Source organism: Anguilla anguilla, chromosome 2 (genome assembly GCF_013347855.1).
Source record: "Anguilla anguilla isolate fAngAng1 chromosome 2, fAngAng1.pri, whole genome shotgun sequence".
NCBI lineage: Eukaryota > Metazoa > Chordata > Actinopteri > Anguilliformes > Anguillidae > Anguilla > Anguilla anguilla.
In genome coordinates, this window is record NC_049202.1 from 12,455,223 (window position 1) to 12,474,615 (window position 19,393).

At 37.9% G+C, this 19,393-nt stretch overlaps 1 protein-coding gene across 1 annotated transcript in view; it reads left to right on the forward strand.

The window, feature by feature from the left end:
* Positions 1 to 19,393, forward strand: part of arid5b (AT-rich interaction domain 5B) — a 66,519-nt gene continuing 47,126 nt past the window's right edge. The window contains 3 exon segments of the mRNA XM_035405561.1: positions 1 to 85; positions 439 to 693; positions 7,050 to 7,284. Coding sequence (XP_035261452.1) covers positions 65 to 85; positions 439 to 693; positions 7,050 to 7,284 — 511 coding nt within the window. The 5' untranslated portion in view covers positions 1 to 64.

Consider the following 19,393-nt stretch of genomic DNA (forward strand, 5'->3'; position numbering starts at 1 on the left):
AGCAATCCATTCAAGCCAACAAGTTTGGAGAGAATGTTGAGTTAAATCAATTCAGAACGTCGAGATGGAGCCCAACTCACTCAAGGTATTATCAAGCCTACTCTGAATGTTTTATTTGCAGTTTTCTTTTTCTTTTTATTTACTGATGTTATTGTAGAGTCCGTATTAATGAATGCATATATGAAATTCACGGAGCTTTAAAATAAACGTCATGAACTTTTAAAACAACTTCATGTGTTAACAAACATTAAATATATCGCTAGGTAATTTGCTTATAAACATTTGTTGTTAATACATATACAGTTTGTCAACAGTTCTTTTTGATGCTATACATGCGTACGTCTATTAATTCAGTTGATCTGAAGGTATCTTTGTGTTTTTCATTTATTGAATTTGAAGAGTGTGTACTAAATACATTTATCATTACTATTTCCGCAGTGGGTAGGCTCACCTTGTGGCTTGCATGGACCTTACATTTTCTACAAGGCATTTAGATTTCATCTTGAAGACAAACCAAGAATTTTGTCCCTTGGCGACTTTTTCTTTGTAAGATGTAAGCCAGAGGATCCGATTTGCATAGCAGAACTCCAGCTGTTGTGGGAAGAAAGGACGACCAAGCAACTTTTATCTAGCTCTAAACTTTATTTTCTCCCAGAAGATACTCCCCAGGGAAGAACTGTCAGTCACGGAGAGGTGATTACAAATATATTTCAATTTTTCCTCTTATGCGTGGTTTACAGTATGTTACTGATTGCTTAGAACAGCATTTGGACGAAATTTAATCGATGCATTTCTGAAATATGACCTAGCTAGCTACTGTAGTTATATGTATCCATTCTGCTTTCTGTTTGCAATGACGCAAAGCCTGATAGCACGTAGCTAGCATATTTTCCTCTCATGTAAGAGCTCTGATCGGTTAATTCATACGATGGTGCAAAAATGTAAGAAGGATTAGGTCATTTGAATTCCAACGTACTTTCATTTCATTAGTATTTATTTCCTTGTTGGAATTGGCGAGTAGCCTACATTTAGTCTGTCATACAATTTGAACGAAGAATTGAAAATAACATCTTGGTTGGTTTACTGACGTGACTTGCTGTACTGTAAAGTTACTGTATTAGTGTTTTAATGTTTCATATCAGCGCTGTGTAAAACAGGGCGGAAATTACGATATGGAGATAAAGAAAGATCAAAAGCCTCGTGTTGGCTGAATTGCGTTGAATAATGTGATGAATGACATTACAATATGTTTTAAATTCTCGATCTTAATGGGCTTATTTTAAATAGACTTATGTACAAGCTACTACCATAGCTGGTTGAACAAGCTTAATCAATAAAATATCGTCTGTCAGATTTAATTTACAGCCCCTTCTATTTTATCGCGCAATAAGACAGAAATTAGCTAGCTAGCTATATAGCTTCAGAGGTAAGCTATTATAAGCGGACATTTTCTCCATAAGCGTTCAAATGCTTTCGGTCAGTGGCAATTGATTAATAAAGGCAAGCCGATAAGGCAGGCAGATGCAACGGCTTAAAGGGAGCGAGTGACATTTATGAAGGTTATTATGTCAAAGTGCTACAGTTTAATTTTTTATTACAGATACACGCTCCTGTAGGCTAGTTTTGTCAAAATAATAATAATAATAAAATATTCGTGTGGTCCTTGAAGGTTTAACTCGCAAATTGCCAGCCTTGATAGTTGTTTGTCTTATCTAGCTAGCCTATATTGTTCAAATCCTGTGTTGCAATATTGAATATGGCGATTACATAGCTAAACACAGCTGCTGGTTACACATGGGTAATGTAATGAGGGGGGTAAACCTGTTTTATCTTGTACTAGGCAGTATAATCACTCTGGTAGATTACAAAGAAAACAGCTCTTCTCTTCTGAACTTTTATTGTACTTTTCCCCTGAGGAGTTTGGGTATCAAATTTCTTTTTCATAATAAGCAACAGGTTTTTTTGTTTAGCCTGTCTTGGTGAAATCTCAAGGTTGCACTGCCATATAAGTTTAAATATTGAGTGCATATTATCTGTCCGCTGAATCGACCTTGTGCGCATCGGTGTTTACACAATGTAACAAGGTGGAATTGGGGGGAAAACATTCGATTTACTCCCATGCTTACACAGTTGATCCGACACTGTTCGTTCGCAAACTCGTCATCTTCTATGCTCCCCTCCCCCCGCCCCCGCACACCAGCATTGCGAATTATTTGCTTTTCAAATTTATTACGTTACAGGATTGGTGATTTGGAAACTGGGAGAGATAGAATTACACGTCTAAGGACAATGCTCGCCTGTACATTTGCTAAACATAATAACATAACATAATTTTAAATTATTGATCAACTGTAAATGGCTACAGTCAATTATTCGGCTACTTGGAATTATTTGACGTTTTTTCACAATAAATTATTTATAGACTTTGACATGGAAACAACAAAACATATAGCCTACATTTTAGTGGTGTGGCTACTTTTAAGATGTTTCATATTTGCCCTTTGTCACACATTGACCTGAAATGTAGGCATTTGTTAGATCTTAAGTGTTCTAACTGATGTTGGAAAATGAGTGACATATGTGAAATCTAAATAACAATGCGATTGGGTTCCCTTCTGCAACCTGCAGTAATCTGAAGCCTATAATGTGACTGCCAGATCACTGAAAATGCACTCAGCAAATTGCACAATTAAATTCAATAAATTGAAACACAATTAGGTTTTTAAAAAGCTGGCATGAGGTTTCTTTTTAAATATTCCCAGAGGACTTGCTTTGTCTCCCTCTATTCTGCAATTGATATGTTTGTTTTGGTTATGCTGTGACACTTTAATCTAAAATTTGAAGACTCCCAGAAATTTTTTTTTAATTTTTTTTTTAATGCATACACTTCTTGAAGGGTAGCAATCTTTCCTTATTCCCACTGAGTCTGATACGTCTTTGTTCAGGGAGATTGTCACTTAATTTCCTGGAAACCTGGCTTCATGCATATTTTCAAAGTCAGGGAATCTTAACATCATCAGTAGGCTGTTATGACCATGAACTTATGTTTAGAGCTTTGCAATACAGTTAGAGTCACTGTGATAAAAAGTGGTAGTATATTTCCAGATGCCTTTTGTATGTACAGCCAGGTGATGTAATTTCCCCTCTGGCTTGAGTTAGTCATTCATTAGCAGAATAGCAGTGGCAGGAACAGCAACAAGCTTGCAATGATCTTGCCCTGGCAGCCAGCCTATAGAATTTAACACTAAGAGCTTGAACCTAGAGAGGGCAACATTACGCTCCTGTTTAGCCATGTGCTGTTTTTACTTCGTTGAACTGACTGTGTCTTCTTCTAAAGAGGTTTGTTCCTGCCAAGAAAGTTCAGGCACTAAATTACTTACTCTCTGACTGAGAAAGTAGCCTATTTAGCACAAATGCATACATTTGGTGTTTGTTCTCCTTTATGTTGGCCTTTGACTGTAAATATTTTTTCTCCTTTTGCCTTATTGTCATTTACAGCAGTAACACAGTTGTTGCAAACATTTAATTGACATTAACTATCATAAAGAATTCTGACCCTTGAATGTCACATGAGAACGCATTATCTCTCAGAACTGAGGGGTCAATATTTAAATTATTATATCACCTTGGAGGAGATATGTGGGTGAAAGAGGAACATAAAATAGACTTAAAAAGCGAAATGTAGCTCAGTAAGTCATTTTAGTTAACATGGTCTGGTTGGCAAGCACATATAATTCAATAATTTCAGTACATAGGTTATGGTAATGTTATACAGCATAAGATTAAAGGCAGTCTCCCTGAATAATGTTGAAGTGATTTAAAGAATGTTGGTGTGCTATAATTAAATTCCATTTCAGATTCTATCAGCCACAGTATAATTAATGTTGAAATTATAGTTTGCAGAGCTACAAATAAAGTTAGTATTTTATACACACAAATGTCTTTATGTAACCAAATGTGGTTGTAAGTTTTGTATTCAGTTTCTTCTAATCCCAACACAAGGTGGACTGAAAACAGAAATGATTGTAGTCTGGCCCACATTTAATTAGTTCTCTCTCTCCCTGCTATTGTTTGGATTAACAAAGCAGTATGGCTTGAGATTTGTGACTATTGCGAAGAAAATGCATGGCTTGTATCCAGAGACATCTTCCTGGCAAAAGTCCATGTTTCTGTTTGAATGCCCGGAATATATTTATAGTTTAAATTAGATCATCAGATTTTTTTCCCCAAAGGTAACATTCTTTAATGTGATATTTATGGGTTTGAGTTGGAACATGCTACTTGAAAAGCACTGTTCCTAAAGTTAGCACACAAGTGGTACATGTACCCGTGTCTATTTCATATATGTTCACACATGTGCAACATGGCTTAGACAATGCAAGAATTTTTGTGCAGGAGGGGCTGAACTACATTGAAATAAGGATATAGCTGTGAATATTAGGCCTGTCTGTTTGTTTTCAGAATAAGTACAAATTATTCTCATATAAAATGTGTGTGTACCTATACATTTATTGTTCAAACGCCTTATATTTACATCTACAGTATATTTTCTCATTTGTCTGCATAGTCTTAATTTTCAACCTTGCAAATACATATGGATATGGTTCTATATATGTATAAAATAATTATAGGGCCTGTACTGTCTGTGTGCCCATTGTGTTTTGTAGCACCGTTTTTAGCACTGATTGCAGCTATGCTCACTGAAAATAATGTAAACAATACTTGACAACTTGTGCTGTGAAGTTTCAGTCAGCATTCTGTCCTTCTGCAGCACATGCAGGACTGCTGTAGTCATGACAGGAGCACAGGCAAAGATGGACAAAGCAAAATTTTTTCAGATTCGTTAGTGTTTATTTTCTTCCAGTTTCACAGTACATTTTTAACTGGGCTTTAAAACTTGGATCATGGTGTGCAGCTTAAGTTTTATATACTTTCATTATTTAACACTGGCTATTGGAGACATCCCCTACTTGAAGAGAAAATTGAATTATTTTACTTTAAAAAACTTTAGGCTGAGACATCCCCAGGATCTGGTTGGCACATTGTTCATGTTACCAGGTCAATAATTCAATAGGCATGCAAGCAGGTGTACAAATCTGCTCTGACCTGGGGAATTCTTGCCCTGACCCCCAGAATCAGTGGGGTGAAACAGGCTCAGCATGACACTGCTAGTGGGCTTGCTGCTTTAGTTTACTGCACAGCTTTGGCCGGCTAATGGCTCAGTTCCCCCTAATGTGTTATAACAAGGAGCTGATTGTTTCTTGCTACTCAAATTCATAATGTGCAAACCTTTGCAGAACAGATTTGATTCTTTTGAGGACATCAGTCTCATCTGAAAGAAAATAGAAATCAGTGGTTGGCTAATGTATTCATCGATGTGCCCTCCTCCTCCCCTTCCCCCACCATCTGATAAACAAATAAGTGAGAAATATTTCTATCAAACATGTGCAGATTGTCAGATCTTCAAAGCAGTGGGCTAGAGCACGTGATCTTGTGGTAAAGTTTGCTGTGTCGCCATTAGGATTAACAACGTTTGACCCACTTAGTTTTATTGGAACATGAAAACAGATGCCTCTGTGCTGCACTGGTTATTATGTAGAGGCCTAGACTGATAGCTATGTGGCTATACTTTAGGGCCTAAACTCCCCAGGGACTCAAGGAGAACTGATGAGAATGTGTTTGTACTCGTATTTTCTGCACAAAGGAGAAATACATTGTTTAGACTGGAAAGTAAACATTGTTTTCATTGAGCAGCATTCTTCTGCAGTTTTATCCCACATGGAATGCATGTATTTTGATCAGCTTTGTTTGATATCCAGAATGAAAATGGCGTGCTGCAGCTTTTAACTTAACTGTAATTTACTTATAGTGCAGAGGTAATGTCCTGTTCCCTTTGCAAATGGAATTATGAAACACTTGGCATTCTTTGATAGTAGATTAGTGGATGGTAAATTATGATGGTAGATTTATAGCTGTCTCAGATGTGTTTCAATGGTGTTCTTCGCATTTAAGACTATGAAGTAAAATTATATTATCCTGGAGGATCTCTTATCTTTCTTTTACCTAAATTAAATTGTAATTTTATTGTGTGTTTAAAGTGCATCATAACAGTAAATAGACTTGGCTGCAGTAATTTCATAGAATATATGCTATACCTTTGATACCCATATATTTGTGCAGGGTTTAAAATAATTTAATTTGTCTGAAACAAAAAGGCTGTCTAGTATCTTTCATTTAAAGGCGATGGTACTGAAAAACAAGTGCAAAGGTTTCAAATTGTCACAAGGATGCTGTTTATTTGCAAAACAGGAAGCCATGTTTTTTTTTGGTACACTGTATGTAAATGATGCATAGTTAACGTAGAAGCTGTTTCAACCTGACTGCTCGACCTGACACAATAGAAAGTCTGATTAAACGTCTTATAAAAAAGTACAATCAGCACAAGTTTCTGCCTGTAGTACACAGAAATGTAGCCTAGAGCAGTTGAAAGGAGGTCTGTAAGCAAACCTTGTGGAACAGGTATTGCCTGCAATCAGTGTTTTCTATTAGGTCATCTCAGGGTGTCAGGCCCAAAGGTGGTGTTAACATCCATTTGTGCACAGTGTTATTTTAGCACCAGAGGAGCACTTGAGAAAATTGAAAACTGTATGTAAAATGCCTTACTCCCATACCAACATATCTGCAGTCTAGATTACTCAGTTAACCAGGGCCCTTCAGTCTTTGCCGGATAACAAGCAGAATGTTAAGTCTGTTCTGTAATATGGGAGTAGATTTAGAAATTACCCTTTTGTACGGCCTTGATTCTACCGAAATATGAGGGGAAAGAATCTTTTTTTAATATTTTCCTCAGGTTTGTAATTCTTAGTTTGAACAAACCATGTTTTGAAGGTTAGAAAACAACAGTGATGCCTACTGTGCTTTGGTGCACTTGTGGCATCGTGCTCATACGTCATTGGCCAGGGAAGCAGATGTCACAGAGCTCAGCGCGAACGGAAACTTTGCGTATTCCCGCCTACCACCTCCCCTGACTTCATGTCTGTTCTTCGCAGGACGAGATCATCGCCGTCTCTGAGAAAGTCATAGTGAAATTGGACGACCTCGTGAAATGGACGGTCTGCGATTTCTCCCAGTGGAAGTGCGGCCTGCGGGCCATTCCGCTCAAATCCGCCACGCTCAGGGATCTGGGGAGGAACGGCCAGTGCGAAGCCCTGCAGAAGTACAGAGAGTCCACGCTCAACAGCGGCCTCAACTTCAAGGATGTCTTAAAGGAAAAGGCGGAGCTAGGTAATCATCTATTTGTCCCTCTCTAGTCTCCTGTGCTGTGCACTGGGCGTGTGAGCGTTTCTTGGAAACCGCAGTTTTGTGTTCTGGGTGGAAATTTCTGTTTTGGCAGGCGTTTGGGGGATAGTGGGCATTTATTGTTGTTAGATCCATAACCAATTGTCATCTTGTGCTAATACTGTATGTCTACCTCACGTTGTATTCGAATGCAAATGGGACCACCCAAGAGTGAGCAGTATATTTTCCACAGGTAATGAAAACTGATCAGACATAAAACACAGAAAACGTAGTAGATACTAGTTATGGTGAATGATGCCCCCATTGTTTCCCAGCATTGCTTTTTTTGCCCAATCATATCTCTGACACATGGTGTGCAAATTATAGGGGAGAGAAGATACCCAGAAAACGAAAGACCCCAGTTTTGACTTAAGACCCAGTTTTGACTTTTGACCCAGATTAGTTTTGGAGAAAGCAAAAAGAATGCGTGTGAGAGTAAGGTCACGGTTGTATTTATTTCACTGCAGTTGAGGGTACAGTTTAAAGCTATATAACATGTATTTATACATCTCTAACATGCCTCAGTTCTCACCAAGTCCTTTGCAGCTCAGTATAAAAGCTGTAGTGTGAGCTTTATGAGCTTATAAATGTCATTTTTGGCTGCATTTCTGTGCAGCAGATACCTAGTTACAGCTAACAAAGCTTGTCCTCCACGCGTGCATATTCAGTCTTTAAGCTGCCATGTAGCAGTCCTGTCCCACATAACAAATTGGTCTTTGTTGCCGCATCAATATGTGCCTCTGCGATACCTGCGTTATTTTTCTGCCTCTCTAATGGTTTGTCTGGCCTATTTGTAAAACATGTTCTTTTTCAGGGTTAAAAAAGAATGCAGAACAAGCTCATTAGATGCATGCGTTGTACGATATCTAGTGGATGCTTTTATTATCGTAATAGATAGATCTTTCATTTGACTCTGCCAGTTACTGGAATTTGCATACTGCTTTGTTTCAGTCCATGGAACCAAATGTTAAATTGCCCTTGAATCGGCTGTTGTATTAGATTCTTATAGAGATTAGACGGAAGAATCAATAATGGATGCTTTGTCACTTAGGCACGCATAGAGCTACAGCTGCATATACGAATCAATAGCGGGCAGAAAAATGTGTTAATGGATTTATTTGCTGTCCGACTTGTAACCTTATTATTTGTGTGTATAGGTTTTTGTAATGTTAATAAGTTGTGCTTTAATGACTATGTTCCCCTGTTTGTGTTGTCAGGACACTAAATGCAGTTACTCAAAATGCCTCTGAATTCGCTTGGTAAGCTAAATATTCTGGCAGTGGACCAGAGGCCGTCTCTAGCTTAAATTTGCTCTTCTTTGTTACCCAGAGAAAGAAAAGGATCATTCAGCAGAAAGCAGACTTTAAAAAGCAGCCCTGCTGATGGAAATAAATCATTAATTGAACAGCCACATGAAATAGCCACGCTCACTTTTTTCTTTTTCCCTGAGGTTGCTCTGCTAGTATTTCTGTGAAAATCAATTCATTATTAAGAGATGTATTAAATTATAATATGTTCCAGCAAATACAGAATAAACTAATTTGCCATTTCATTTGACATATAAAAGTATAAAATTAATTTTATGAATTTATGAGAAAGGGTGTATCTTTTCCAGATTTCTTAACTGAGACCGAGTGTCCTTTTATCTGTGGGAAAATGAATTGATGAATGTCTGTTCTCATTTTTATGTACGCGTTCTGTGACATGTCACAAAATGAAAGCAGTTGAATGAATATTAGTTGTTCCCTTGATAGAAATTTATTTCTGTAATTAAGTGAATGGGTTTTCAGTGCATCATCAGGAACGGAATAGCAAATTGTGGTGGGTAGCTTTGATTACCATTAGTGTGCTTTCTCCAGTTTGGCATAATAGCTCAATGGCCTGGATTTGGGATATGCATATGCAGTATTCAGCTATTTCCTGAGTCATCATGCCAAACTGTGTTTGTGAAAAGCAAGATTTTGTCAAGAGTCCAGGCCACAGTTCTGGATAAAAATAAAGTTTGATAGTAGTCAAGGACTCACCAGGAGTGTTCATCTCTGAATGTGAAGAAAGTAGCTTTCCCAAATCACATTTAAAAAGAATGGCAACTACCACAACTTTACCAGACTGCATTCTGCAGCTTATGTGCTCCTGTCAGTGTTTTTATTTATTTATTTTAATCTGAACATCTTCCTGGATGTTCTTATTCTAATAGAGGGCCTGAGTATAGTAATTTGTTTCAGATTGGCCTACCTTGCTAGCTCTGTATCACTGTGGGTTTTTACTGCAAAGCAAAGAAATGGTGTTATAATTTAAGCCCCATCTCAGGGGAGAAGGCAGTGCTATAAAGATTCTCTCACAGTAGACTTGGGTCACCATGGAGAGGGAGGGCTAATAGTAATATTATACTTATCTGGGCTGCCATTTGAAGTAATGCCAATTCAGCAAGTGCTGTCAGAAGGTTTATAATCTCTCCCAATTGTGAATTTCAGCAAGCTGTTCTGAGTCCTCCTGTAGAGGTTTTGGTGCTGTTTCGGACCCTCGAAGAGAACTGATATAGCTAGTGTGTTACGAATTCAGTGAACGTTAAATGTTGAATGTGTTCATCAGACCTTCGTTTGAGAAATATAATTTCAGTGTGTACGTAATTGGGGAGTACAGATAAGCACTCATTTTTATGTCAAATGAAATATGACACAAATTAAAATAATAATTACTCAGAGTGATGTGTGTGGATTGCGTGCTGGAAAAAGCATTCCTGTGTAATCCCTAAAATATTCTTTCCCCTGAGAGATTTAGATACGACTTATATGACAGACGCTTGAAGTTAAAGTGTGTCTCATCTTTGGCACTAAACTTTTCCGGAAGGGTGAGAAGTGGAGTTGTGCCCTACTTTGTCATTTTTTTTTCTGAGAAAGAAAGTATTGCAATTTTCATGATTAGGGAAAAATATTAAATTAAATGAATAGAAATTAATTTGCAGCTTTTATCATTATCTTGTCCCAAAGCACAAACAGTTGTTGCCCCAGAAGCCTGCCGAGGTGATTAAGTAAAATTAAGGATCTTAATTTTATGTTTTTTTAATGCATGCAAAAGAGCTGATTGCACTTTGCATCAGCTTGTACAAAGCAGGAGAACTGAGGCCAAGGGCATGTTCAGTTCAACCTCAAAGGCACTTTGCCTTTAACAGGTATTTAAGCAAGTGTGAAATATATTTTTTAAGAAAGCAAACACCCATGGTGCCAGCAGTTAACGCTTCCCTGTTCCACGAGCATGAGAAACAGTAATGCAATCAGAGAAAATCACAATGGCTCCACGTTCAGAGAGTACAGAGCATGCTCAGAAACAGCACCAGAATCTACACAGTGGGTCTGTAACATTGTGTCTGACATGCTCAAGTGTATTGTGGAAGAAAAAAAAAGGCAATATCTCCTCTAGGATGCAAAGTCAAGAGTCGGGAAGCAGTCAAGGCTTATTGTGGCTCGCCTACCACACAACCTCTATTGTTTGTTGATGATAGCATTCATTTATTTTGTTAGCCGTGAGATTGGAGGGTTCTGGGGATGTGCCGCCACCAATGTACCTATCAATATAACATGCTCTCTTAGCAATGCTATCAGTAAACCCAATGGGAAAAATGAAGAGACACAAATTGTAATTCTTCTGTGATTTGTGTATAGTGCAGGAAAGGAGGTTTTGCTGGATGAGAATGAAAATTCAAACGGCAAAGATTGTCTTTTTTTCTGTGGGAGCCATGGTATAAAATATGCCTATGCAAAATACGACAGCTGTAATACAAAGTGCTTCTAAACTTTGCTTACATGCCTCAGTGCTCAGCATGGGAGTGCACCAGTGATGGTTTGCTTAAGTGGTGACATTATTGTTACTTAACAGTGGACTCGAGTCTTGACCAAAGGGCAAGGTTGTTGATAGTCTGCTTGGCCTGGGTGCTTGAATTCCTAACCATATTGAACCTATATATTTAGCCTCAGAGAGGATGTTTGTGAAGGTGCTACCTCATCTCTCAATACTGGAATTCATGCTCTTTCCCCCATTCTGTTTCATGTGACTGATATGATCTGTCACAGTCGTGTCATTTGTTGATGGCAAGCTCGTTGTCAAGCGAAAGAAAAATAAAGCTATACACTTATCAGCTATAACTGTCTTTGGCTTGGATCCCTTTCTGATCCCTTTTTGGCTTTGAAAGGGAAAAGCACTTGGCTCATTTTTACAGCGACGGCACTTGCTGACCTCTCTTTCTGATTCGGTGACATCACGTCGCAGAAATGCGGCTGATATCGCCGATTTGGAACAGGGATCAATGGGATTGCACTGGCGTGTTTGCTTTTTTCCTGTGGCCTGAATGTGGCTTCCACCAAATATTTGTGCTGACGCAGGCAAGGCGAGTAATGGGAAAGTAAAAACAGACACGGTGGTGCTCGCAGCCCAGGTAATGTATTCTGCTCCAAGTGCAAATGACTTTGCATTGCTGCACTGTGACTTTTGTCCGGGAAATTGTTATATTATTATGCGTATGCTGTAGAATAAGTAAAAACATGCACATACACACCTACCCACACACACACATTCTTTCTAGTGCATTTCCAGTGAGGATCTGATGAAACTGCTTATGCATTTGATATTGACAGATTTCACAAGTAGTCTGTATTGTAGTAATAATTGCTAGATCAGGGGTGTCCAGTCTTATCCATAAAAGCGCTGCTGTGGGTGCTGGCTTTTGTTCTAGCCCAGCACTAAGACACCTTATTGTACCAATCAAGGTCTTGTTTGACGATCATGATTGGTTAATTAGTTAAATCAGTGTCACAGAGCTGGGCCAAAACAAAAACCTGCACCCAGACTCGCCCTTTTGCTATGTGAGTGGACTCCCCTGGCATGGATACATGAGAAAAAGAGAAACTATGTGTTTCTGGAACATTCTTTAACTCCGCTAGAAGCCTAAACATTCTGAAGTAATTAAGCCAATGCTTTATCTACATTACATTCTCCTCTGTTGGGCTTTCAGTGTCAATTGATGTAGTGTTCACTGTGAGCAATTTTAGACTGCCTTTTTATAGTCATCATGTCATGATTATTTGCAGACCTTAGGGATATTCACATGGACTTTTTGCCCATTATAACATGGTGATCTGTTCAAATCATTAGTTCCCTCATGACTGAAGTCTGAACAGCTGCCAAGAATTCTAAATCTGTGTGTATTATGATCTGGAGTAGAAAGTATCTGTTAGCTCTTAAGAATGTTGGAGCAGCTTTTTAACATGGAGCAAGAGGGAAAAAAAACAGTAATTGTTGTAATTATACGATTCCAAATACAAACTTTTTTTTTTTTTTGCTTTTGTTGGTTGCGTTTTGTTTCTGTAATTTCCAACTTCTTGTGTTTCATTCCCTGCAATTTGTTACGCAATAATAGCCGCACTGGTAGACAGTTAAACAATGTGCATGTCTCCAGGGGGTGACCTTTCAGGAAATGAATAGTTTTATTGTCTGCCCATTACTGAGTCTGAAACAACAGAGAAGTTATTAATGTGACTTCTATAACATAAAAGATCCCAAACTGCCAACAGCCAAGTGGGAGGGGGAAATAAAGCTCACCAGAAATATTCCCATTTACGTTTGCTTTATTAGATTTTCCCGGTTTTTAAAACGGATCTTTTTTTTTTTTTTTGAAAGGGAAATTCAATTAAATGTTAATGCTGTGTAGTGTCCTTCATGAAGTACCCCACCCCCTCTAGGCGGCCATACTGGCATTGTTAATTTTAACCTGAGGGCACTCCCCATGTTTGTAAAAATACAATGTGGCTTTTTATGGTTGTTGTGCCAGGCCCCATCTAGTCACGATGACTAATCTGCTATTATCGCCAGCCAATCATTTTGCATCAAGCCGGGGGTTGTTGCAAAACCGAGAGGCCTTACTTAAATATTAAACATCTTGGAACTTGCACACAGTACCATCTCTGAGTCTAATTAATCCGTTATTTGGCACCGGCTTTTTAATGACATTCTGTGTGCTAATCCATTTTATTTAGTCATAGGAAACTGCGTGCTGGAAGAATATTGTGTGCGTGAGTATTTAATTATTCACTAATCAGATTCATCCCAGCTGCAGTCTTATCTCAATATCCAAAAGAATTAGTGTTACATTTTTCAGTTGTCTGCTTGTGGAAAGGGGCTGGCCATAGTTATTTTTTTTAAAAGTACATATTTCTTCAAAAGTCTTAAAGTGGATGTGGTATTGTACTGGACTCACCTTGATAAAGATGCCATTGTCTGTCAGACATCAGGCTGTGTTTTTATTGCTGTTTGTTTTTTTTTGTATCTTGCTAACATGGCAGTGTGGAGAGCATTTACTGTAGAGAGGAGATGGAATATTTCTGCCCTAACCTGGCATCAGCCGTAGACCTATGGCTGTGTTTTCCCATTGGCTGCGAGTTAGTCCTCAGCTTCCCTGAAGCTCCGCCTCCAACCAAGACAGGAGGAGGTGAGAGTAGCCCTGTGTCCTTCAGCTAGTCAGGGCCTGTGACCCACCCAGTGTTTTCTATGAGCAAGAGTCACTGTTGACCTCTGTACCTCTTGAGTGGTGATCCCCAGCGAAAGGGAACCATCCCTGATGGTTTATTCTCTCATACATCTGGCCACAAACTTTTTTGGCCAGATGTATGAGCACATTTATTGTGTTTTATGGCAATTTAACTGTAGAAATGCCCTAAATATATTTTGATTGCGTGATTGATCGTAGTTACATAGGCCACCCCATGAACTCTCTGTGTCTATCTGTCTATCTATCTTACATCTAGTTCTTACATATGAGACCAGGCTGCATAATGGTTATTTTAAATACATGAATAATATACATACAGATTTTTCATCACTTCAGTCCATTTTGATATAAAACCTACGACTGGAGATTAGTTTTCATCTTTGGTATGTTTTTTGTCTGGGGTTTATTGACAATAAGGACAGGAATTATTCAGTGTTCTTGTAAAATTGATGCAAAAAATCTTTAATATACATACCCTTTGAGACAGGCCCTAGAATTATGAATGATTTATTCTTTGGACAGTAATTGAAAGAGCCATCTTGAAGTGACTGCAAATAAAGAAATCAGCACAATGGGGCCTTGATAATACACCATCTTGTTATCCTGGCCGTCATCTAATCCTCCCTCTGTGACAGATTCTAAATGCTCTTTAATTGGTTTCATTGAGTAATGCCATTATTCTCTGCCATTCTTCCTGTTCTCTGGAAATTGTAATCATTTCACCCACTCATATGCTAAAAAAGAGCATCCATTGTTTAGGATGGCTTGTTCGAATTTAATTTTCATTTTGCAAAACAAGCCAAAGTTAATCGCTTTGACATTTGCATTTGTTCGTCCCCTGTTTGACACCTACATGCAAGTTAATACATATTTAAATTGCATATTAAAACCGAGAAAAAAACAAACATTTTGTTTGTTATGCATAATTTGTTTGAATAATAGCTAGCAGAACTGAGTTTTGCATTAGGTATTCCAGTTCTGCTTCTGCTGTTCTTATTATTTTAGTCTGTGGTTGTGATCTTGTCTGTGTATATAATATAATATAATATAATATACAACGTGGATGTTACAGTCCCTGGCATCTAATAATTATTTAAGGCATTAAAATGACGTTTCATAGATCAGGTGTGTCTATTCAGGCAGCTCGCAACGGCTATCATCATAGCTGCTAAACTGAAATAATGCCAATTTTGTGTTCATGGCTTAATGGAACCTGTTAATTTTATTTTATTATTATTAATATTATTTTATTTTCTCTGACACACGATTTAATATTGTTCTACAGATGAGGATATTGTATTTTTTTTCAGCCTTTACAGTGGATTTAAATTGGCTGCATTAAATTATGTTTCACGTCATGTCTTGAGCCATTTGTTAAGGTTTGTTGCAGATTACTTTTGGCGAGGTTAATCAAAAATACATACGAGTCCCCAGACCCACTTCAGTCTCTTCTATTGTCTCATCCTGCCATACGCTCAGCTAAAATATGCATTTTGCATCTCATAAAAAATACATTTATAGGAAAGTCACCCATTTCTGACACTATTTAAAATTCAGCTGACTGATGGCATTGCGATCACTGTTAACTCAATGGAGCTTGCGTCGAATAAGACATTTGTAAATTCATGAGAACACCGCACCGCTTTCAAAATGAGCTCAAACAAAATCCATTGTTCACAAACGAAAATGGTTTTGCTTAGAGGAACCATGGACAAAATCTGTAATTTGATGTCATTAATTATGTATGTTAGCATGTATGAAGACATGCTTAACAGAAAAAGCATAGTGCAGGCTGCATATTGAATGCCTGATGATGTCACTGAATCATTTCCACTCGGCACATTGCAAGAAATCAATAGCTTTTTCTGTCTGAAATCCGAACAACTCATTCTCTCTCTCCACAAAGGCCTGCGATCACAGATATGCAGTGATTTTGATCAAGTCTTTGATCGCATTTGCATTTTTACTGGATTTTTTTTTTTTAAACTGAAACTCTTGGCACAAAGAGAGATCCACTTCCAATTCCAGACAAAAACAATGGCAACGATTATCCTATAGGGATCAACGTAACTGCCGACTTACTTGGTTGGGCATTAATTGTTATAAAATCAGTAGTGCTTATAAATGAAAACGACATGAGTTTCGCAAGGTAAAATTAAAATGAGCGCTAAGCGCAATCGAGGAATGTTCCCCATTAGGGCCAAACATTTTGGACACAAAATATACAGGAGTGGGAGTCATTTTAGTAAACAGTTTGGCAGCATTAGCTGATAGGGGTTATACTTAAATAGGGGTCATACCTTTGATGGGATATGGGCTGGGAACTATGCTTATAAAGCACTTTTTTTTTTTAAATTCAAAAACACTGTTGTCGCATTGTGGACATAGTTTTGTGGTCTGAGGTTTAAAGGATATGAAGAGAGGTCTGCTCATTTCCTTATGGTTCATGTTTTTGGCCACTTCCACTTTGACTAGCATTCAGTAAATGCTGCTGCATGCCATAATAGTATATTGGGGCTCGGCCAACATGTTGACTGAGTATACAGTTCCTCCAACAAGCGAATAGTTCCTGCCGGAGTATATGGGCTTGTACTTTGATCCAACACCACTGTGTTGAGCATAGTTTGCCAATTTATAATAGAAATTGTGAATGAAATGTGCTGTATGCACACAAATTAGGCAGATTTTCTTTTTTTTTTTTTTTTTACTATATCAGTATTCAAACTATGTTGTGTATTCATTCAGAAAGTGTGTATTTTGCAGTTCTAAGAATATGAAATAGTATTTCAATGACAGTATATAGAATGGCAAAGGGTGTATATGTGGCTGCGAAGGTGAATTGAAGAATAGCAACTGAATATCATAGCAACTGAATATAACTGTACATTAGCATTCCACTGGTGGGTATGTAGATGAATCATTCAGCAACAACACAGTTACTTAAAAAATAAATTACTGCATTATAAAAACTGATTTTAAATAGATTTCCTAAGTTCAGCCTGGGCAGGAAAATACAGTGTGCTTATTTAGAAGACTACCCTGTGATTAGACTGTAGTCAGTTAGTTTACACATTAGAGCCAGTACAAAGAAAAGCATAAAAACTTCTGGCTGCTCTTTGCTTGAAGTGTTTCAGCCATGTAGTGTATGTAAGTTACCACTATGTTTTGTGGACATAATGATTTGTGGATGGGTGAAAAGTAAGTAAGATAGAATGTAGTTGTTCTGCAGCAGTGTAGGTGTTTGCAACTAATGTCTAAACAGTGGTAGTGGAATGAGTTATTAGATTATGTTTGAGAAAAAGATCAGTGTCAAATGACTGTTTACAGCCCTAAGCTACAGTAGCTAGCTAAGCGAGGAAGAAGTAAGGGAATTTTCCCTTTGTAATGCTCTGCACCTTCAGTGAACTCTATTATATGTGGTTTAGAAGGACTTAATCAATGTTCCAACTTTGCTCCTTTGTTGTTAAAAAACAATAATAGATTCTTTGTAGTGACTAACTATCCAGTTTGATTTGGTTACCTTGAAAAAGCTAGCTGCATTATCCTTTACTATAATCCCATATATAGTGTTCATATGACCTTCACGTTACACCATAAAGAATGCCATTTTGTTTTTTAAATCTGTGGTTGTTGTCATTCAGGCATCCCTCCCCTAACCTTTGATTGGTTAATGAGTGCCTTATGTTATGTTGTAAAGGTTAAGTAAAAGTGAGATCATGCCTCTTCCAAAAAAAAAACAAATTAAAATAATAATTCCATGACACATTAGAGATTTCAACTGACCCAGACCAACTGCATTTAAAAATGCTGACATGAGTTGACAAACAGAGAAGCGCAGGCACCCTGACCCAGTGCTGGCTATTGTCCCAGTCTGATGGGAGATGTTGGGGCCTTGCACATCCATTTCAGGGTTGTAGGTAGGTTAAAGGTGGCTTCTTAACATCAACAGAACACCACTTGCAGCGTTCTGGGTTTGAGTCATGCACCTGTGACACTCAGTAGGCCCCATGAGGGATTGTATTTCGTTCATTAGCATATAACTACTTTTACTGATCTGATTGGTCAAACTGGCCACGCTAATAGTTTTTTGAGGTACACAGTTTTAAAAGAGGCGGGGACTGCATTACCTTTACTGGGATATTATGACTTGTGTACAGGAAGAGGAAGTGCCATGTTACTCTAACAAGTGAATAAGAGTTAGCCTAATAGCACAATCCCTTGTATATTACAAGGTAGGTCAGTAGGGTGCTTAGACTGTCAAGATAAGGAAAGGAATTTCAAAGTGAAAGCTAATTTCTGTTTAGTCTTCTTTCCGTTCTTCACACGAAGCCACAATGCTACAATGTTCTTCGCGTCGTGCTGTTGATAAAATAAACTGTGGTGATATTTACAGACAAGTTGGTGTGAAATGAATTTCATGTGAATTACATCTGAAGCACTGAGCTCAATTTTTATTGTTAAAGATTAACCGGATAATCCTGTTCTAAAACTGCTCTTTGACCAACTATTCTGGCAGTGTACAGCTTCAGGCAAGCCTGTTTCTCAATGCATTCTGTGGTGATTACTGAGTAGTGCTTTATCTTTTTTTCATTTGTAATAAAAAACAATGGTGTTTGCTTCAGTTCAGATAGCAGAGAGGGGCAATTGGGAAATGTATTTCCTGTACATAAAACCCATTTGGTCTGATCTCCCGTGTCTTTATGAAGTCATTTTGTTCCTGGTTTTACTCACTGTTGCATTAGGTTAAAACAATAATGGTTTTATGATACAGATATTTATCAGCTTATGTGGTGGTTAGTGTGGGAGTCGTGTGCAAGTATTATCAGCTAAATATGCTTCGTCTAGCACTGGTTGATATAGTGGCTTTGTTTTTTTTAACAGCAATCTCTTCGGGCAAAGGAACGATTTGGCACGACAAATTTTGTATAATTCTGTCATGTAGCACAGAAGCTATTAAATGCAAACTTTGCAATCTAGCAATCAATAACACAGACTGTTAAAACTGGAACACTGCCAGCTGCACAAAAATCACTGCTTTGGTTGGTTGCTAGGGAGCAGACTGAAAGTGCAGGGCTTAGAGAATGGAATGCCTAATGTAATAAAATAACATGAGGTAAAATAAATCATCACAGGAGTGTTTTACGTTGACATTTGAGGTATATTTTGGAAAATGTGGCTAAAGCCAATTTAGGTTTCAACAAAAATTGATTCAAATAAAGAGCAAAGTTATTGTGGTCTGGGGAGAAGCAGGGCATGTGGTTATGCCCGTGTCCATTTTCAGTAAATTGTAATACATTATGCCTAGATGTTCAAAATGTTTCTTTTGGCATCTAAGTAGGCAATTGCACAAATATAACAGCCGGGTAGAGAAAGGCACATTTGACTGTTTGGGTAATTAAATATAGGAACAAACCTGTATGGTACTTTACCAGGCACATAGTTTCAATAGAAGGTTTCCTCTGGCTTCTTGTAACCTTTTGCACAAATGTGATACGCTTTGAAGAGTTTCAGACA